General features: G+C 40.9%; 1 protein-coding gene across 7 annotated transcripts in view; it reads left to right on the plus strand.

Annotated features, from left to right (window-relative positions):
• Window positions 1–22,761, plus strand: part of PIGG (phosphatidylinositol glycan anchor biosynthesis class G (EMM blood group)) — a 686,115-nt gene that overhangs the window by 658,115 nt on the left and 5,239 nt on the right. For all 7 annotated transcript variants that reach the window (XM_075352634.1, XM_075352635.1, XM_075352632.1 and 4 more), the window contains 3 exons: window positions 14,385–14,833; window positions 16,850–17,041; window positions 22,141–22,450. In XM_075352634.1, coding sequence (XP_075208749.1) covers window positions 14,385–14,833; window positions 16,850–17,041; window positions 22,141–22,450 — 951 coding nt within the window. The remainder of the gene's footprint in view (window positions 1–14,384; window positions 14,834–16,849; window positions 17,042–22,140; window positions 22,451–22,761) is intronic.

The following is a 22,761-nucleotide window of genomic DNA, read 5'->3' on the forward strand; positions in this document are numbered from 1 at the left end:
TATTAATAAATAACATATATATGTGTATATATATATATATATATATATATATATATATATATATATACAGTGCCTACAAGTAGTATTCAACCCCCTGCAGATTTAGCGGGTTTTATAAGATGCAAATAAGTTAGAGCCTGCAAACTTCAAACAAGAGCAGGATTTATTAACAGATGCATAAATATTACAAACCAACAAGTTATGTTGCTCAGTTAAATTTTAATAAATTTTCAACATAAAAGTGTGGGTCAATTATTATTCAACCCCTAGGTTTAATATTTTGTGGAATAACCCTTGTTTGCAATTACAGCTAATAATCGTCTTTTATAAGACCTGATCAGGCCGGCACAGGTCTCTGGAGTTATCTTGGCCCACTCCTTCATGCAGATCTTCTCCAAGTTATCTAGGTTCTTTGGGTGTCTCATGTGGACTTTAATCTTGAGCTCCTTCCACAAGTTTTCAATTGGGTTAAGGTCAGGAGACTGACTAGGCCACTGCAACACCTTTATTTTTTCCCTCTTGAACCAGGCCTTGGTTTTCTTGGCTGTGTGCTTTGGGACGTTGTCTTGTTGGAAGATGAAATGACGACCCATCTTAAGATCCTTGATGGAGGAGTGGAGGTTCTTGGCCAAAATCTCCAGGTAGGCCGTGCTATCCATCTTCCCATGGATGCGGACCAGATGGCCAGGCCCCTTGGCTGAGAAACCGCCCCACAGCATGATGCTGCCACCACCATGCTTGACTGTAGGGATGGTATTCTTGGGGTCGTATGCAGTGCCATCCAGTCTCCAAACGTCACGTGTGTGGTTGTCACCAAAGATCTCGATCTTGGTCTCATCAGACCAGAGAACCTTGAACCCGTCTGTCTCAGAGTCCTCCAAGTGATCATGAGCAAACTATAGACGAGCCTTGACATGACGCTTTGAAAGTAAAGGTACCTTACGGGCTTGTCTGGAACGGAGACCATTGCGGTGGAGTACGTTACTTGTGATATTGACTGAAACCAATGTCCCCACTGCCATGAGATCTTCCCGGAGCTCCTTCCTTGTTAGCCTTGACTTTTCGGACAAACCTGGCCTCTGCACGGGTGGAAACTTTCAAAGGCTGTCCAGGCGGTGGAAGGCTAACAGTAGTTACATAAGCCTTCCACTTCCGGATGATGCTCCCAACAGTGGAGACAGGTAGGCCCAACTCCTTGGAAAGGGTTTTGTACCGCTTTCCAGCCTTGTGACCCTCCACGATCTTGTCTCTGATGGCCTTGGAATGCTCCTTTGTCTTTCCCATGTTGACCAAGTATGAGTGCTGTTCACAAGTTTGGGGAGGGTCTTAATTAGTCAGAAAAGGCTGGAAAAAGAGATAATTAATCCAAACATGTGAAGCTCATTGTTCTTTGTGCCTGAAATACTTCTTAATACTTAAAACTTATAAAAAAAAAAAAGAAATAACATTCTTTTTTGCTGCAGTGCATTTCACACTTCCAGGCTGATCTACAGTCCAAATTTCACAATGCCAAGTTAATTCCGAATGTGTAAACCTGCTAAATCTGCAGGGGGTTGAATACTACTTGTAGGCACTGTATGTATATGTATATATATATGTATATATATATATATATATATATATATATATATATATATATCCAACCCCCAGCTGCCTGGTTTTACCTGACTGGTGATCAAAATATAGTGGGAGCCCACGCATTTTTTTATTATTATTATTTTAATTAATTAATTAATTAATGGGCTTCCTGTATTTTGATTGCCAGCTTTGGTAAAGCCAGGCAGATGGGGGTGGCAGCCCGCAGCCGTTCTCTTTATATGCGCTGAGAATCAAAAATACCATGGAACGCTACATCATTTTTTTTAATGATATATGTTTATGCATCTATACATTGTGTTACAGTTCAAAAGTTAGGGTCACTTAGATATTTCCTTATTTTTGATAGAAAAGCACATTTTTTTCAATGAAGCTAACATTTAATTAGACAGAAATACACTCTATACATTGTTAATGTTGTAAATGACTATTCTAGCGGCAAACGTCTGGTTTTGAATGCAATATCTACATTGGTGTATAGAGGCCCATTTCTAGCAACCCCCACTCCAGTGTTCTAATGGTACATTGTGTTTGCTAACTGTGTTAGAAGGCTAATGGATGTTTAGAAATCCCTTGAAAACCCTTGTGCAAGTATGTTAATGGAGCTGAAAACAGTTTTGCTGATTAGAGAAGCTATAAAACTGACCTTTTGAGCTAGTTGAGAATCTGAAGTATTACATTTGTTGGTTCCATTAAGCTCTCAAAATGGCCAGAAAAATAGAACTTTCATGTGAAACTCGACAGTCTATTCTTGTTCTTAGAAATGAAGGATATTCCATGAGAGAAATTGCCAAGAAACTGAATATTTCCTACAACGGTGTGTACTACTCCCTTCAGATGAGAGCACAAACAGGCTCTAGCCAGAGTAGAAAGAGAAGTGGGAGACCCTGCTGCACAACTGAGCAATAAGACAAGTACATTAGAGTCTCTAGTTTGAGAAATCAACGCCTCACAGGTCCTCAACTGGCAGCTTCATTAAATAGTACCCGCAAAACACCAGTGTCATTGTGTACAGTGAAGAGGTGACTCCGGGATGCTGGCCTTCAGGGCAGAGTGGCAAAGAAAAAGCCATATCTGAGACTGGCTAATAAAAGGAAAATATTAATATGGGCAAAAGAACACAGACATTGGACAGAGGAAGATTGAAAAAAAGTGTTATGGACTGTCGAATCGAAGTTTGAGGTGTTTGGATCACACAAAATAACATTTGTGAGATGCATAACTACTGAAAAGATTCTGGAAGAGTGCCTGACGCCATCTGTCAAGCATGGTGGAGGTAATGTGATGGTCTGAGGTTGCTTTGGTGCTGGTAAAGTGGGAGATTTGTACAATGTAAAAGGGATTTTGAATAAGGAAGGCTATCACTCAATTTTGCAATGCCATGCCGTACCCTGTGGACAGTGCTTGATTAGAGCCAATTTTATCCTACAACAGGACAATGACCCAAAGCACACCTCTAAATTATGCATGAAGTATTTAGGGAAGAAGCAAGCAGCTGGTATTCTATCTGTAATGGAGTGGCCAGCCCAGTCACCAGATCTCAACCCTATTGAGCTGTTGTGGGAGCAGCTTGACCGTATGGTACACAAAAATTGCCTATGAAGCCTATCCAAGTTGTGGGAGGGGTTTCTGGAAGCATGGGGGTGAGATATCTCCAGATTACCTCAACAAATTATCAGCTAGAATGCTAAAGGTCTGCAAAGCTAGAAATGCTACAACTGGAGCATTCTTTGACAAAAAAGTTTGAAGGAGACAATTATTGTTTTAAGTAAAAATCATTATTTCTAACCTAGTCAATGTCTGGACTATATTTTCTATTCATTATATAACTCATTTCATAAATAAAAGTATGATTTTTCTTGGAAAAGATAAAATTGCCTGGACGACCCCAAACATTTGAACTGTAGTGTGTATGTATGTGTGTATATATATTATATATATATATATATATATATATATATATATATATATATATATATATATATATATACATACATACAATCATACACAGGTCCATATATGCACCCACAACCACACACACATTCACAAAAAAAACAATTATAAATAATTCATCCACTACTGTTCCAAAAATGATATCACAATGAGGTAATCTTCATCCTGATAAATACAAGAATGCTGGAATAAATAATGTCCATAAAGATTGGTCCTTAATCACATGTGACAAAAATAAATATACTAAAATAAAGAAAAATAAAATTAATATTAAAACCAATAATGCAAAAAATAAAACCCTGGACAAACCAATTCCCACCCCACCAAGACTATAATAAAATACCAACATTATAGATGCTAAGAGGTATAGAAACGTACTGAACCCCATTGTTTCATTAAGTCTTTGGGGACTGAGAGTGCCCAACCGATAATTCCATCTACTCTCAATCCTAGCTAGAATTTGACCTAAGTCTCCTCCCCTAATGCCCAAGGCCACTTAATCAATAGCCTTAACCTTGAGAAGGCGGGAATTGCTATTGTGGAATTTTTTAAAATGCCTGGGTAATGTTTTCAATTGAGCCACTTCATCCGTAGTTTTGGCCTTTTCTATATCTCTACAGCGTTCACGCACTCTAACTTTAAGTTCTCGAGTGGTAAGCCCCACATATAGTTTTTTTGCAGGGACTCTCTACCAAGTAGATTACCCCTTTAGAAGAGCAAGAGAGATGTTTTTTAATGAAAAACTTTTTTCATCCGGCAAAGTTTGTAAAGGTCTTGGTCTTAAAAAATTGGCACATGCTTTGCAAAGCCCGCAGGGGAAGAAAGCTTGATCCGATTCAGCTATAGTTCGTCTGTTAAGTTTATCTGGATCATAATAACTGTGAACCAATGTATCATTAAGGTTCTTACATCTCCTTGCTACTATCAATAGTACAGGTGTGATTAAGGACAAATCTTTATGAACATTATTTATTCCAGCACTATTGTATTTATCAGGATGAAGATTACCTCATTGTGATTTCATTTTTGGAACAATAGTGGATAAATTATTTATAGTTGTCTTTTTTTTTTTTTTTGTGTGGCTGCGTGTGCATATATGGACCTTTGTATAATTGTATGTATGAGTGTGTGTGTGTGTGTGTGTATATATATATATATATATATATATTGTGTGTAACATCCTCCTCTGTGGCCTCCCTGCTAACATGCTCGCCCCTCTCCAGTCCATCCTTAACTCTGCTTCCCGACTGATTCACCTCTCTCCTCAATGCCACCCCGCTTCTCCTCTTTGCAAGTCCCTCCACTGGCTCCCAATCTTCCACCGTATCCAATTCAAACTTCTAACACTGACCTACAAAGCTGTGCATAATCTGTGTCCTCCGTATATCTCTGAACTAATCTCCCACTACACTCCAACACGTCACCTCCGGTCCTCCCAAGATCTCCTTCTCTCCTCCTCTCTCATTCGCTGCTCACGCAACTGACTCCAAGACTTCTCCCGAGCATCCCCAGTCTCCTGGAACTCGCTGCCTCAACACGTCAGACTATCTGCTACCCTTGCAAGCTTCAAATGGAACCTGAAAACTCATCTGTTCAGAAATGCCTATAATCTACAATGACCTCACTGCTTCACCACCGTGTGGAGCTGCCGCCCGACGACCATGCAGAGCTGCCGCCTGACCACCATGCAGAGCTGCCGCCCGACCACCGTGCCGAGCTGCCGCCCGACCACCGTGCGGAGCTGCCGCCCGACCACCGTGCGGAGCTGCCGCCCGACCACCGTGCGGAGCTGCCGCCCGACCACCGTGCGGACCACCATGCGGAGCTGCCGCCCGACCACCGTGCGGAGCTGCCACCCCAACCACCGTGCGGAGCTGCCGCCCCAACCACCGTGCGGCGCTGCCGCCCCAACCACCGTGCGGAGCTGCCGCCCCAACCACCGTGCGGAGCTGCCGCCCCAACCACCGTGCGGAGCTGCCACCCCAACCACCGTGCGGAGCTGCCGCCCGACCACCGTGCGAAGCTGCCGCCCAATCTACACCCCACCTACTGTCTCCTCCCCAAAATCCCATAGAATGTAAGCCCGCAAGGGCAGGGCCCTCTTCCCTCTGTACTAGTCTGTCTACTGTAACTTGTATATGTATTCTGTATGTAACCCCCTTCTCATGTACAGCACCATGGAATTAATGGTGCTCTATAAATAAATAATAATACCGTGTTTTTCCAAAAAATAAGCCCTAGTCGCGGATCAATAATGAAGTGTCCATGCAACTAAAAAAGATACAGATACTGCAGGACACTTCATTATAGACAGCGGCACCCCGCAATCACTCACCCGACGCTGAGCGGCAGGACCTGCAGTGATCGCACACCCACAAACATCAGCTCTCACACACACAATCAAATCTCACACACAAACATTCGATCTCACACACACACACAACAGATCTCATACACAAACATCCAATCTCACACACAAACATTAGATCGCACACATAATCAGATCGTACACACAAACATCGGCTCACACACACATCGGATCGCATATACACTCACCTCATCCAGCGACACCGATTTTCGCCGGCAGAATCCTTAGAGGCAGTGCGGTGGAGCACAACGAACAGGACCTGCGGCGGGACACGTGACTTGCTGTCATCATTCCCTGTGGCCAGAAGTGCTGGTAGTGATGTGTGGTGTGTGTGCGATCGGCTGTGTGTGTGATCGGCTGTGTGTGCGATCACCTGTGTGTGCGATCGGCTGTGTGTGTCTGCGATCGTCTGTGTGTGTCTGCGATCTGCTGTGTGTGTCTGTGATCGACTATGTGTGTCTTCGATCTGCTGTGTGTGTCTGCGATCTGTGTGTGTTTGCGATCTGCTGTGTGTGTCTGCTGTGTTCAGTGGCACCTGCTGACAGTCCAGAGCCTCAGGAGACTCTGCAGCTCCCTGGATTTCTCCGAGCCCTTGCTGGCTTTGCAACCCAAAACACTCTTCCCTGACAGAAACACAACATTAAAACTTTCAGGGACACTAGCGCTCACAATCAAGGAGTTGTGTGACTGGTTGGGTATTGCCGGATAGGGGATAGGTTTTTAGGTACCACCTATTGACCTATTTGCCAAACCAGAAAAGTTGGAGAGTTGTCAGGAAAAGTGCAGGTAGTAGGCAGGGTCCGTGAATAACCTGTCCGGGAGTGATAAACACTAACAAGAGTAAAAAGGTATAGCTACCGCGCTAACTGGCAGGGGTTAGTTGAATACACTAGGTAGATGAATTTAAACAAATTGATATACTGGGGAGCAATTATAAAATCAAGGTAGACAAATGTAAAGTTGTTTAAAATAAATGTTTATTTCATATAAATAAAAAGGGGTTAAAAAGGTCAGGAAATGCTGATAGGACTCAGGTATCCTGAATGATGATTATTGGATCAATATAGGACCTGAGGAATGAAAGGAAAAAGGGGAGAATGTGTATATTAGAATATAGGCATAGTGAAGTAAACCTAGTGTTGCCGTACAGTACATATAGAGATTACCTGTGTTCTGCAGATGAAGGACAGTGAAGTGGTGAATAGAATGAGTAGAGCACAAGGACAATGTCCAATGTACAACAGTGGAAACCTGGAAAAATATTGGCGGTTAATCAATAAGTAAGGGCTCTAGGTAATATTTATAGTATGCTACGCTATATACTTTTTTTTTTCTTTTTTTTCAATGTGCTTTATTGCATTGAATGCATTAAGACACATGTACCATCCTGCGGTAAAACCACACCAAAACCGCAATAAAACGCATGCGGGTTTTTTTTGCGTTTTTTTCCGCGGGTGCGTAAATCTTTCAGAGCTTGCGGAATTTTCTTAAGAAAATTCCTTTTTCTAGTGTGCCTAGGGCCTAAACCTTATCGTTTATCCTTATGAATTATTCTAATGGCTCCATCATTAATGCAAATAAAAGTGGGGATAAAGGACAGCCCTGCCTTGTACCGTTAGATGGGGAATTTTCTAGAAAGGTAATTATTAACATAAATTTGAGCAGAAGGGTTAGAATAGAGTATGGAGATCAGATTTTTTATTTTTTTTTCAAATCCGAATTTTTGTAAGGTAGCTTTCAGATAATTCCAGTGGATTCTGTCAAACTGCTTCTCAGCATCCAATGAAAGGAGCAAAGAAGACGTTTTTTCTTTATTTATATGACTAATCAAATTAATAAGTTTTCTCGTAGCGTCAGAAGCTTGTCTGTTTTTTATAAATCCAACTTGATCTTTGTTTATTAATTTTGGAATTATTGTTTGAATTCTGTTTGCAATTATTTGTGAGATTATTTTTGTATCAGTGTTTATTAATGAAATCGGTCTGTAATTTGATATATCTAGTGGGTTCTTTTTATTTTTTTGTAACAGTATTATGTTTGCTTCTAACATTTCTTCTGGTATATAATTATTTGTTGATAAACTGTTGGTAAGACTAGTTAGGTATGGTGTTAAGGTGTCTTGAAAGAAGATATAGTATTCATTATTTAGTCCATCTGGGCCTGGGGATTTTTCACTTTTAAGTTGTTTAATAATATCTTCTATTTCTTTGTTTGTGATGGGGTTGTGTAATGTATCTAAGTCAAATTTCTCTATTTTTGGTAGATTAATTTTATCCAAAAAGGAATCTATTAGATAGGGTGTAAGTTGATTTTGTTCATTGCAGTCTTTTAAATTATACAAGTTATAGTACTATTCAGCTAAGGCATCAGCAATGTCCGCTGGATGTTTGCATAATTGTCCTTGCTTATTGTGTATGGAGAGAATTCTATTTTTAACCCTTTGTTGTTTTATTTTTGCCATCCTGTTTGCTTGGTTTGTTGATGGAATGGTAAAAATTTGTTTTGCTAGCATTGATAACTCTATTATAATCCTCATTTAGACAAGTTCTTAGTTTAATCCTTAGTTCTAACGATTCCGAGTCAAAGTTTTTAGTTGGATCTACTATTTGACGGCGTTCTAGCTGTTTTATGTCTTTATTTAAATTTTTTATCTTTTCCAAGTTTTTTCTTCTTTCTCTTATGTTTAGCTGAATTAAGATACCCCTTATGAATGCTTTGTGTGCATTCCATAAGGTATTTATGGACGTTTCATTGATGTCATTGTCAACAAAATAATTTTTTAGCGATGTTTCTATTTTTTTCTTATATTCTCCATTTCTTAGTATATGAGAATTGCATCTCTAAACCCTTTTGGAATTGTAAGGAAATTTTTCGTTTATTTCAAAGGTAATTGGCACATAGTCTGACCATGTCCTTATGCCAATTTCTGTTGATTTAAATTTGTGTAAGGTGTATAGTTTATTTAATTACCAAATCTATTCTGGAAAAAGTTTTATGTGAATCGGAGTAAAAGGTATATTTTTTGGAGGAGGTTTTTTAAACACCTGAAGGTGTCCAACAAATCTTCTTTTTCTATCCAGTTGTAGAGTGTTGGTCGAAGTATTCGTGTCTTTGATGTAGTGTCTAGGGCTCCATTGGGAATTATGTTAAAATCTCCAAACAACAATAGTTTCCCTTTTTGTTTTCCTCTCAATAAAGTGGTCAATTTGTTGAGAAAAGGGATCTGATAGGTGTTGGGTGCATATATATTCACTAAGGTGTAAGTCACATTGTTAATTTTACATATTAAAATTAAATACCTTCCATTTTTATCAGATATTTCCTCTATTAGCTCAATTATAATTTATGCACAAGAGCACTTTATAGAATTTGACTTGTTGTACTTCACTTTGCACTTTAGTGAGGAAGTTCCTTGATGGAGCTGCCTGTATTTGAGTTTTTATTAATTACTAGCTGTACTACTCGGCTTCGCCCGGGTTAATAATTGCTGTTAACAAAATACAATGTATTAACAAAAATGTATTGTGCACACAAAAACCACAAAACAAATAGAAATATAATTATTAAAAGGCAAAAACTAAGCTGATAGAAGCATTTCACAACATATATTTCAACACCACAAATATTCCACACAGATTTAACTAAATTGGCCAAGTAATGTGCTCCGTCTGTCTCTTTCCGGGTCTGTCTCTTTCCGGGTCTGTCTCTTTCCGGGTCTGTCTCTTTCCGGGTCTGTCTCTTTCCGGGTCTGTCTCTTTCCGGGTCTGTCTCTTTCCCCGTCTGCCTCTTTCCCCGTCTGCCTCTTTCCCCGTCTGCCTCTTTCCCCGTCTGCCTCTTTCCCCGTCTGCCTCTTTCCCCGTCTGCCTCTTTCCCCGTCTGCCTCTTTCCCCGTCTGCCTCTTTCCCCGTCTGCCTCTTTCCCCGTCTGCCTCTTTCCCCGTCTGCCTCTTTCCCCGTCTGCCTCTTTCCCCGTCTGTCTCTTTCCCCGTCTGTCTTTTTCCCCATCTGCCTGTCTCTGTCTGTCTCTTTCTTTGTATGTCTCTATCTCTCTGTTTCTTTTCCCATCTGTCTCTTTCCAGGTCTGTCTCTTTCCCCGTCTGTCTCCCCTTCTCTTTGTGGTTTTTCCTGTCTGTCTCTTTCCCTGTCTGCCTGTCTCTGTCTGTCTCTTTCCTTGTCTGTCTCTATTTCTCTGTCTCTTTCCCCGTCTGTCTATATCAAGGTCTGTGTCTTTCCCCATCTATCTTTGTCTGTCTCTCTGGCTGTCTCTTTCTCTGTCTGCCTGTCTCTGTCCCTGTCTGCATGTCTGTCTGTCTCTTTCCCCATCTGTCTCTTTGCAGGTCTGTCTCTTTCCAGGTCTGTCTCTGTCTCTTTCCCTGTCTGTCTCTATCTCTGTCTCTTTCCCTTTCTGTCTCTGTCAGTCTCTCTGTCTCTCTCTATCCGTCTCCCCACCGACATCTTATTACCTCACATATAAGCTTCTTATACTATGAATGTATTTTGTTCCTATAGCAACCAATCACAGCTCCTACTAATAACCTGTAGTTCCAGGCTCCATTTACTTTAATGGAGGCATGTTTTTTGGAGAGTAACTGTAAAGTGTGGGGTTAAATTTTACTGTCAAAACATAGTCTACAACGTTCCCTGGGTCACATGAGGTGTCTGTGCAAAATTTCGTGATTGTAAATGCGACGGTGCGAATGCACTTTTCGTTTCACTTTTCCCCATTATGTAGATAGGGGCAAAATTGATTGGTAAATTGGAACACGCGGGGTTAAAATTTCACCTCATAACATAGCCTATGACGCTTTCAGGGTCCAGACGTGTGAGTGTGCAAAATTTTGTGGCTGTAGCTGCGACAGTGCAGATGCCAATCCTGGACACACACACAAACACACACACACAAACACACACACACACACACATACACATACACATATTCAGCTTTATATATTAGATTATATACAAGTTGATATAATCCTATTATCATTGCGGTAACATTTTGTGGGGCTCATTGTTAGATATGCTTTATGGTCCTCCTATTTATGCTGTAAAAAATCTTATGTTTTATCTATTTTTCTACTTTTAATGTATATCAATAAAAATAATTGTTTTATATTGGAATTTTTGCTCCTTTCTTTTGGAGGATTACATGATATACCTCCAATCCTTTGATACATACTTTATTGGTGTTTTTACTTTTGATACTGGGACCAATATTTTGATAATTATTCACATTTTGTCTACTCTGAGCGCACACATCGGGAATAACGTGTAAATTTCTGAAAAACATGATTCAGACAAAATTCCCAATGGATAATTCACTGTAATGAGTGAGTACAAAGAGATGATGGTGTGAAGTTGCAATAGATTGTCAATTACTCCCGGGTGCCCCATCTGTCTGGCCAACAGGTAAATAGCGTCAAAGAGAACAAAAAAGGTTTAGGGGCAACCCATGATTAAATCGATTAAGTTTATTCAATTAAACATGTAAAAAATCAATTTGGATAACATAAAAAGCCATCTTATGCGTTTCGTGCTTATACACACTCTTAATCATAGATCATCTGCTACATCTGAAATGACAGCGAGGGGGATTAGAATATGACTGCCTCCTGTGAGCGTCAGACAGACTGAGCCGCTCGATGCGCTTTGACAGCACTCAGTTTATTTGTGGTCACAGCTGGTGGTTCCCACAATCCTCTATCTATGATCGCAGGTTACCTGACTTCATTGAATGGAGTGATCTCACCTGAGGGTGACTCAGTTCAATGAGGTCACCAGAGGTCCGGTTACCTGCGTTCACTGGCGGAGGAAAGTGGGAACCTCTAGCTGTGACCGCAAATAACCTGAGTGACGTCACCGCTCATTGCTGTGGCTCAGTTGTTCTCTGCCTGAAGCTCACAGTGAGTTATCATGTTCTATATGTCATCAATAGTTTCTGATAACATATAGAGCAGATCCGCATTTGAGAGAAATTGCTCAATAAATTGTGGGGTCCAGTTTCACTTTTTAACTTGTCAGTTTCCTTGTGTAACTGACAAATTTGCAGCAAATACAAAAATTATAATTTTACCACTAAAATGTTATATTTCCACATCCCAATGTTATGAAATTTGGTGAGGCACCTGTGGGTTCCAAATACTCACTATACCTCTAGATGAATTCTTTAAATAGTGAAGTTTCCAGGATATAATGTCACTTGTGAGGGTTCTTGCTGATTTTGCACCTCAGGGGCTCGGCTAACTGAGCCCACAATTTATTCAAATGCAATCTGCGTTCTAAACACAAAGGCATGCTCCTTCCCATCTGATCCCCGCCATGCGCTCAAACAGTTGTGTACAACTATATGTGTGGTACTGCCACGTTCATTAAAAATTGCATAACACATTGTCCTGTCCGTTTTGTCCTGTTATCCATTGTGTGAATTAAAACTTTGAGGCTAAAGTAAAATTCTACTTTAAAAACGCTGCTTTTCATTTTCACGGCCCAATCTTATAAAATTCTGTGTAGTTTGAGACTTAAAAATGCTCACCACATCAATAGATTAATTTATTATGGGGTTTAGTTTGCCAAATAGGGTCACATTTGGGTGTTTCAGCATTTTTTGGAACTTTATGGGGTATGTAAATGTTTCACTGTTTCCAAATTTGCATTCCAAAAAGAAAATAGCGCTGTTTGCTTTCTGATTTTTGTTATGTGGCCAATCAGTAGTTTTTTACCACATGTAGCACATTTTGACCACATTTTGACCACGTATCATCGTGTTTGGGAGAAATTGCATAACAAATTATGGGGCCGAAATTTCTCCTATTATACATTGCCAAAATTACAAATTTAGGGCTAAAACAACATTTTTGCGGAAAAAAAATAACTGTTGTTTTCACATTCACATTTTAAAACGTTTTGTGATGCACCTGTGGGTTCAAAATGCTCAACACACCCCTAAATAAATTCATTTATAGGTCTAGTTTTCAAAATGGGGTCATTTGTGGGGATTTCTGATGTTTTTGTACTTTAGGGGCCCTGCAAATGTGACACGGTGCCCACAATCTATTTCAGCCAAATTTATGATTCAAAATTCAAATAAATTGGTAGGGGTCTTTTCGTTCCGAGCCCTACCAATTGTCCAAACACAACTTTGTGACTATATGTAGAGTATCACCGTGCTTATAAAAAAGTGGTTAATGGTCTTTTAGGGTTCACATTTTCATGTTATGTCTTGCAAAAGTGAAATATTTGGGGCTAAAGTAACATTTTTGTGAAGAAAAAAAAAAATAAAATTATCAGAATGACAAAGTAATGATATCAAACTCTGTGAAGTACCTGTGGGTTCAAAATGCTCACTATAGCACTGGATAAAATCCTTGAGGTGTCCAGTTTACAAAATAGGGTCACTTGTGAGGGTTTACTCCTGTTTAGGTATCTCTGCAAATGTGACATGGTGCCTACAATCTATTTCAGCCAAGCCAAATTTGTGTCATCCTTTGTATTGCTCCTTCTGTAGCAAGCCCAGCCGTTTGTCCAAACAGAACTTTTTCACTACATGAGGGGTATTCGCACTCTCAGAAGAAACTGAGTGATGAATTTGGGTCCGTTTTGTCATGCTATCTGGCAAAGTGAAAAAATTGGGGCTAAAGCAATATTTTAGAGTAAAAATTACACTTTTTTTTTACACTTTGCATTAATTCCTGTGTAATACCTAAAGGGTTGATACTTTTTCCTGACAGCAGTTTAGAAGTACTGCATTTAAGGGGTGTGGTTTTTAAAATTGTGTCTTTCTGAGAGGCCTATTTATTGGAATCTTCCTAAAAGTCTATTTAAATCTGAATAGGTCCTTTAAAGAAATGGGTTTTGTACATTTCTTGAAAAAAATGAGAGATTGCTGGTAAACTTTTTAACCCTTCTGACTTCCTAATTTTGAAAAATGATGATGATGTAAAGTAGACGTGGGAAATGGGATTTATTGTTTATTTTGTATAGCCTGGCTAACTGGTTTACAGATATAAAAATTGAAAGCTTGAAAACTGCAAATTTACCACGAACTTAAATTACAATATGTTGCAAAAATATAGTCTCAGAATCACCGTCATCCGTTGAAGTGTTCGAGAGTTATTACATCATAAAGTGACAGTGGTCAGATTTCTAAAATTTGGCCTGGTCATGAACGTCAAAATTGGCTCCATCACTGCGGAGTTAAAAGAGGTACTTTGCTAGTTTTACAAACACTAATTTTAACCATTAGTGATGTTGAGACAACCTCTCTGTGGAGCAAAGTATACTTTACAGCTTAGAGTTGAATTAAATACTAATTTTATTGTTATTGGATTAGATTTTAGTTCTAGTTGAACATAACATGTTACAATTAACTTTTTACAATTTTTTGTTTTGTTTGGTATTTTGTGCATGTTCTCTGCAGAATCTTACAACCGTTCTTTGTTTAACCTCTGTGATGATCATATATTTTTCAGAAAGCAAACTCCAACATGTCAACATGGTCAGAACTAGACCTTCTTCTGTTGGTGGGGACACTTGGACATGTTTTAAGTATGGGGTCAAGTAGCTTTATTGAGGAGGAACATCAGACCTGGTATTTCCTTGTCAATACTCTGTGTTTGGCTTTAACTCAAGAAATGTGTAGAAAATACTTTCTTGTAAGAAAAAGATCTAATACGAGCCTTACAGACTTGGGCCATGAGCCACAAGGAAATGTTTGCATAAATGAAATGTATGATACCAACAAAAAGGAGATAAGAGAAATGCGGTCAACAATTTTAGAACGCTTCATTAAAGACAATGAAAAATGGATTGCATTGACGAGTCCTGGTGTTATCCTCATATGTTGTCGGTTATTACGTCCCCTAAATCAGACTGGAATTCAGTGGATACATCGATCTGATTTTGGCCACTGGTTGACAAGGTAACTATACAATATTGTATTTTCTGTCTAGCTTCTCTAGTGTACACTGTAACTCCTCATTATTGGGTTGTTGGACATCGGATATGCAATGCACAATGGATTGTGATTTGTTTCCCATGAATAACAAAGCATCTGACTGATTGATGGGTTACTAGGCCTCTATATTTGCAGCAGTCTCCTATTTAAATTGAATAAGAAAGTATTACAATCAGCTGCCATTCAACTATACTATTTAATATTAATACTATTGAGGTGATTTTTTTTATAAATTAAAATTTTCTCTGCTAGTAAGTAGCACGAATATATATTTACAAAAACCCATTACACATAATTTTTTCTTCTCATGTGACAAGGTCTCAAATGTCATGTAGATCAGTGGATGTCCCAGTCTTGAGACCCCACTGACTGCTCAAAACAATTGTCACGTGTGCTGCTCTGGAAGCAGAAGTGTTTTACTCCTGTAGGAGCGTACATAGAGAACAGTGTACTGGCTCAAAGAGTTACTATTGAGTCCATGCTATGTGCTGGAGCAGAGCGCTCTGCTTCCTAAGCTGTGCACATGTGACAAGTGTTTTCACAGATCAATTGGGGTTTAAGGACCCAGTCTCCAGCAATCTGCGGGGTATTTCAGGCCTTATGTCATATTAAAAAAAAAAAAGTGTAGGTACTAGAGATGGACGAGCACTAAAATAATTGGGTGCTGGGTCCTCGAGTCAAGCAGGTCAGATGCTCTGAAAGGGCTGAACTCGAGTAACAAGTATAATGGAAGTCACTGATTGGGCAGTTCAACTCTCTGCCCACATATAGCCAGCCATAAACAGCATTTCCAGGGGAAGGAAGGACACTGGGTGTGGGTTTTTTTCTTTTCTTTGAACACGCTACATTCAAAAACTTTGCTGTAGCCCCCCAGTGAGAGCAGCCATTCAGAGACTTTGAATGGCTCTCCCTGGGTTGCCTGCACACATCATTCAGTGAAGCATGCCTGTGTGTTTTTGTCGTTGTTTCATGGACGAAACATCCGAGCACCTGTCCTACTTGGTGGAGCTTCGTGAGTATTCAAGCACCCCGGTGCTCGATCTAATAACAAGCAGTGCCGAGCACGCTCGCTCATCATTAGTAGGTTCGCATATATTCTTATTAAAAAAAAAAAAAAAAAAAGCTATGAAGGGTTAAAAATAAAAGTAAATTTACTTAAGGCTACTTTACATGCTGCGACATCGCTAGAGATCTCGTTAGCGATGTGAAATTCTAGATCGCAAGTGCGATCTTTCGAGATCGCACATGTGTCAAATGACCTATGTGCGATCTCAAAAGATCGCACTTGCAATCTAGAATTTCGCATTGCTAATGAGATCGCTAACGATGTCGCAGCATGTGAAGTACCCTTTACTCTTAGGTCAGGGTCACACCAAACACACAAACAGAAAAGAAGTCTAACACGCCCCTTTTTTCCCTTTTCTCATTTTAAAAATAGAATATTAAGAAATATTTAAAAAAAAAAAATATATATGTTCATGTAATGTATTTCAAAATTGGATCAATAAAAACTACAGTTTCCATGCTAAATACAAGCTTTCCCAAAGGTCTATTGAGGGAAAAATAAGCAATATAAAAAGTATACAAGTTTGGTACCACTGTAATCGTGCTTACCTGGAAAATCTGTGTGATAAAAATGACCTAGTAAGATGACCATTGTGGAACCAAAGTTCCCCAAGAAATTGCTGAATTGCCTCATTTTTACACTTTCTCAGCAGTTGGTTTTTATTTTACTTTACTTTGTAAGATAAAATTACAGGTTTCAAGCAAAATTTCAACGCCTCCTGCAAAAAACAAACTCATAATTTTGTCGATAGCAAAATAAAAGGCTTCTCACTGTTGGATAAAGATGAGGGTAAAATGTGAAAATTGGCTGCGGTAGGAAGGGATTTAAGGTTGGCATAATCATTTCCTGTACCAACAAAAGATTGTGGTTTAGTTGATAGTCTTTTCTGATTCCTCTCTCCTTTATATTTGCAGCTCTGAACACAAGGCTGAACTATCATTTTTGGTAGGAATCTGCCTCGTGATGGTCTACATTTTGATTCATGGAAAATGCTCATTTGTGTCTAAAGTAGCGCTGGTATTTGGATTGCTGGGGGTCTATTGTTACCGAGCTGCTTTAGGCCATGTTTTGTATCCTTGGCAACAAAATACTAAAGAAATCACAAAGTAAGTATAAGGGGGTTATTATACTGTAAAATAACACACTGACAATGTACTCATTTTAATTACATTTTATTTGTAGGATAGGGTCTATATCCCCTTCATGACATATGATGTACTGTTAACCTGTTAAATTCCACTGTCAATCTCTGACAGTGGGACTTACCATGCGCTGGCAGGGATTGCTTCAATCTGCGCTCCCATCAGGTTGTAATGACAGCTGGCAGTCAGTCTGCTGATGACTACTGTGTCTGTTATTACAATTCTCCTGTAAATACCGGCTTCAAGCCAGCATTCATAAGAGATTGTGATTATTGTGTATTATTTAAAAGGACTTAAGGTACCGTCACACATAACGAGATCGCTAGTGAGATCGCAGCTGAGTCACAGTTTCCGTGCTGCAGTAGCGATCCCGTTAGCGATCTCGTTATGTGTGACACCTACCAGCAATCAGGCCCCTGCTGTGAGATCTCTAGTCGTTGCAGAATGGTCCAGGCCATTTTCTTCAAAGGTGATGTCCTGCTGGGCAGGACACATCGCTGTGTTTGACACTGTGTGACAGGGTCACAGTGACTGCTGAGATCGTTATACAGGTCGCTACTGTGACCTGTATTGTTCCGGCATCACTAGTAAGATCTGACTGTGTGACATCTTAAGGCCCAGTCACACACAACGACTTACCAGCGATCCCGAAAACGATGCGACCTGATAGGGATCGCAGGTAAGTCGCTGGGAGGTCGCAGGTGAGATGTCACACAGTCAGATCTTACCAGTGATGCAGGAACAATACAGGTCGCAGTAGCGACCTGTATAACGATCTCAGCAGTCACTGTGACCCTGTCACACAGTGTCAAACACAGCGATGTGTCCTGCCCAGCAGGACATCGCCTTTGAAGAAAATGACCTGGACCATTCTGCAACGACCGGCGACCTCACAGCAGGGGCCTGATCGCTGGTAGGTGTCACACATAACGAGATCGCTAACGGGATCACTACTGCGTCACCAAAACGGTGACTCAGCTGCGATCTCGCTAGCGATCTCGTTATGTGTGACAGTACCTTTACCTGCGACCTCCCAGCGACTTACCTGCGATCCCTATCAGGTCGCATCGTTTTCGAGATCGCTGGTAAGTCGTTGTGTGTGACTGGGCCTTTAAGCTTGACTGCAGTCCCTTATCGTCATATATCTGGTTAACACAAGCATTGATTAGCCTCCTGATGAACCAGTGGGGGAAACACATTGAGGCAGGACATGCACCATTGATGGCATGATAAGTATCATTCTATGACGTTCCTGACAATATCTAGCCTGATAAATATAAGCACTCTTTGCACTTTTCTCTTTATGCACTCTATGTATTCTAGACACTGGCACTGTATTATGACTTTTTCTGTGAGGGTGTTATAGGGCAGTTAAGGGATAGTCAACAGTGAGCGGGGGCAGTATATTAAAAATTTAGGGTGCCGACCTTTGCTGTCAGGTAGTGCATAGGAGGGAGGTTACAGTATATTACAGGGATCATCTACGGATTTCTTTCTCCTGTCACATATACCTGTTGTTCTTAGTATTGTAATTGTTTTGTCTGAGCTTGCATTTTTAATATCTAATAAACTTAAAGGGAAGGTGATGTCCAAAAAAAAATGTATTTCAATAACTGAAAAAGTATTAATATTTTGTTTAAGTATTATTTGCTTTTAATTGAGCAAAATATATATATATATATATATATATATATATATATATATATATATAAATAAAAAAAAGTTTGATATTTTCCACTCTTAAACACTAGGGGGAGCAGCTGCTGAAATCCTACTGTAGAACTAGTTCACATTACAATTGCAGTAAAAGTGGGTGGAATCTGCTCTCATGTGTCTTATGTCACAGCTCCCTCTCCCAATCTAGGTGTTTCCAAAAGGATAAGGGAGGAGGAAGTTTAGCATCACAGTGCAGAACCATTGTGTTGGTGACCACAAAGTGATTCTAATGTCTAAAGTGCCACCAAGGACAGCTGCAATGCTCTGCCGCACGCACGCCCACCAGTAATCGTCCGCCGCACGCCCGCCTGCAATGTTCTGCTGCAAGCATGCCCGCAGTGCTCTGCTGCATGCACGGCCGCCTGCAATGCTCTGCCACAGGCACTCCCGCCCACAATGCTCTGCCGCCTGCAATGCTCTGCCGCCTGCAATGCCCTGCCACCTGCAATGCTCTGCCGCACGCCCGCAATGCTCTGCCGTATGCCCGACCGCAATGCTCTGCCGCACGCCCGCCTGCAATGCTCTGCCTCACACCCACCCGTAAAGCTCTGCCGCCCACCCGCAATGCTCTGCCGCATGCCCGCCTGCAATGCTCTGCTGCACGCACGCCCGTAATGCTCTGCCTGCCGCCCGCAATGCTCTGCTGCACGTCCACCCGCAATTTTCTAACGCCCGCCCACTCGCAATGCTCTTCCGCACGCCCGCCCGCAATGCTCTGCCGCCCGCTCGCAATGCTCTGCCGCACGCCCGACAGCAATCCTCTGCTGCACGCCCGCCTGCAATCCTCTGCCGCACGCTCGCCCGCAATCCTCTGCCGCACGCTCGCCCGCAATCCTCTGCCGCACGCTCGCAATGCTCTGCCGTACGCCTGCCCGCAATGCTCTGCCGCACGCCTTCCCACCCGTAATGCTCTGCTGCACGCATGCCCGTGTTTACCGTGCTCCTCAGTATACCACGCACCGCTGTATTCTGCTGTATACTACACTCTGCTGAGCTGAGGAGCGGAGGCCTGAGATGAGCACACAAGGGCGGTGAGCAGCGGGTAGTAGAAAGATGGCAAAACACGCGTTGGGAGCATCCCTAGGGTCCCTGGTATGTACTATTATTCTCTAGCTGATCTATAACGACATTTTTGTAGTTAATTATTATTATTTATTATTATAGCGCCATTAATTCCATGGTGCTTTACAAGTGAAAAAGGGTAAACATAAAAACTAGTACAACAATCATTACCAGTACAAAACAGACTGGTACAGGAGGAGAGAGGACCCTGCCCACAAGGGCTCACAGTCTACAGGGAATGGGTGAGGGTACAATAGGTGAGGACAGAGCTGATTGCGCAGTGGTGTACTGGACTGAGGGTTATTGTAGGCTGTAGGCTTGTCAGAAGAGGTGGGTCTTCAGGTTCCTCTTAAAGCTTTTCACGGTAGGAGAGAGTCTGATATGCTGGGGTAGAACGTTCTAGAGTATGGGGGAGGCACGGGAGCAATCTTGTATGCGATTGTGAGAAGAGGAGATAAGAGAGGAGTAGAGAAGGAAATCTTGTGAGGATCTGAGGTTGCGTGCAGGTAGGTATCGGGAGACTAGGTCACAGATGTAAAGAGGAGACAGGTTGTGGATGGCTTTGTAGGTCATGGTTAATGCTTTGAACTGGAGTCTTTGGGCAATGGGAAGCCAGTGAAGAGATTGGCAGAGTGGTGAGGCTGGGGAATAGCGAGTGGAGAGCTGGATTAAGCGGGCTGCAGAGTTCAGGATAGATTGGAGGGGTGCAAAAGTGTTGGAGAGGAGGCTAGAGAGCAGGCAGTTGCAGTAGTCGAGGCGGGAGATGATAAGCGCATGTACTAATGGTTTTGCTGATTCTTGCTGATTAACATCCTCTTATTATATTAGGTTACTTTATATGAGACATACTCTCACCACCTGTATGTTCTCTATCTGTGCTACTACTCCCATGATGCTGACCCACAATGATGGTTCTTTAGTGAACACCCCTTTACTATACAAGGTTACTCTTTATGGGATATACTTTTATCATCTGTATGGTCTCTATATGCACTTCCCACTAGGTAAATCACACTAATTTAGATATTTGCATTTTGTTTATAATTTTTGTTGGATCAATTTATAATTAAATCTCAGCAGATAAACTATCCTGTATGGAATAGTCTATTACACACTACCTCTATCTACAGTGGGTATGGAAAGTATTCAGCCCCTTTAAATTTTTCACTCTTTGTTTCATTGCAGCCATTTGGTAAATTCAAAAAAGTTCATTTTTTTTTCTCATCAATGTACACTCTGCACCTCATCTTGACAGAAAAAAAAACAGAAATTTAGAAATTTTTCCAAATTTATTAAACAAGAAAAACTGAAATATCACATGGTCATATCCGATTCAGATCCTTTGCTCAGTATTGAGTAGACGCACCCTTTTGAGCTAGTACAGCCATGAATCTTCTTGGGAATGATGCAACAAGTTTTTCACTCCTGGATTTGGGGATCCTCCATGCAGATCCTCTCCAGTTCCCTCAGGTTGGATGGTGAACGTTGGTGGACAGCCATTTTCACGTTTCTCCAGAGATGCTCAATTGGGTTTAGGTCAGGGCTCTGGCTGGGCCAGTCAAGAATGGTCAGAGTTGTTCTGAAGCCACTCCTTTGTTATTTTAGCTGTGTGTTAGGGTCATTGTCTTGTTGGAAGGTGATCCTTTGGCCAAGTGTGAGGTCCAGAGCATTCTGGAAGAGGTTTTCTTTCTGGCTACCTTTGTAATTAGCCACATTTATCTTTCCTTCAATTCCAACCAGTCGTCCTGTCCTTGCAGCTGAAACACACCCCCATAGCATGATGCTGCCACCACCATATTTCACTGTTTGGATTTTATTGGGCAGGTGATGAGCAGTGCCTGGTTTTCTCCACACATGCCGCTTAGAATTATTACCAAAAAGTTCTATCTTCGTTTCATCAGACCGCAGAATCTTATGTCTCATAGTCTGGGAGTCTTTCATGTGTTTTTTTTGCAAAATCTATGTGGTATGCGGACTTTCATGTGTCTTGCACTGAGGAGAGGATCCGTCAGGCCACTCTGCCATAAACGCCCGACTGGTGGAGGGCTGCAGTGATAGTTGACTTAGTGGAACTTTCTCCCATCTCCCTACTGCATCTCTGGAGCTCAGCCACAGTGATCATGGGGTCGTAGTGCCATAGTGTAAAAAATGTTTTGAAAAATAGAAATTTTATAAGAAAAAGTGCTTGATTATGTAATTAAAGTATTTCTATATTAATGTAAAATATGACCATATTTTTATTATCAAAATGATTTTATATATATATATATTATTTTTTTTTACAGGGGAATCACAGAAGCGCGTTTTGTCTACATATTTGTACTTGGGATTCTTATAACTGGAATTAAAGACTTGTTGAAAGCTCACGTTATGTGCACAGATTTTAAAGCAAAGACTGTGGGATTATGGGAAGTATACAGTGGATTAATCCTTCTTGCAGCACTTTTATTTCGACCACACAACCTTGTGGTTCTGGTATTCTGTCTCCTCATCCAGAGTATTCTCACTATGTTCATCTGGAAAATACTGAAGTTTGATGCAGCTCAGATCACCATAATGCACTATTGGTTTGGACAAGCTTTTTTCTTTTTCCAGGTAGGTGACATTACAGATGTAATATACCATATTTTTCCAGTAGATTTCATTTTTAGATAGAAAAGATCATGCTACAAAGTACATGCATATTATATTTGAAAACTGGGAATGGAAAGAATGAACCAGTGAGGCCTGTTATTGCACAGTGCTTTCAGTTTACAAGAACACGTGCATCATGTCAATTAGTGGAAATTACAGTAAATTTGTGCAACTACCGTGTTTTTCCAAAAATAAGCCCTAGCAGTGATTTTCAGCATTTTCGGAGCAAGGCTTAAATATAAGCCATACCCCCGAAAATAAGCCCTAATCGC

Source organism: Anomaloglossus baeobatrachus, chromosome 1 (genome assembly GCF_048569485.1).
Source record: "Anomaloglossus baeobatrachus isolate aAnoBae1 chromosome 1, aAnoBae1.hap1, whole genome shotgun sequence".
NCBI classification, from domain to species: domain Eukaryota; kingdom Metazoa; phylum Chordata; class Amphibia; order Anura; family Aromobatidae; genus Anomaloglossus; species Anomaloglossus baeobatrachus.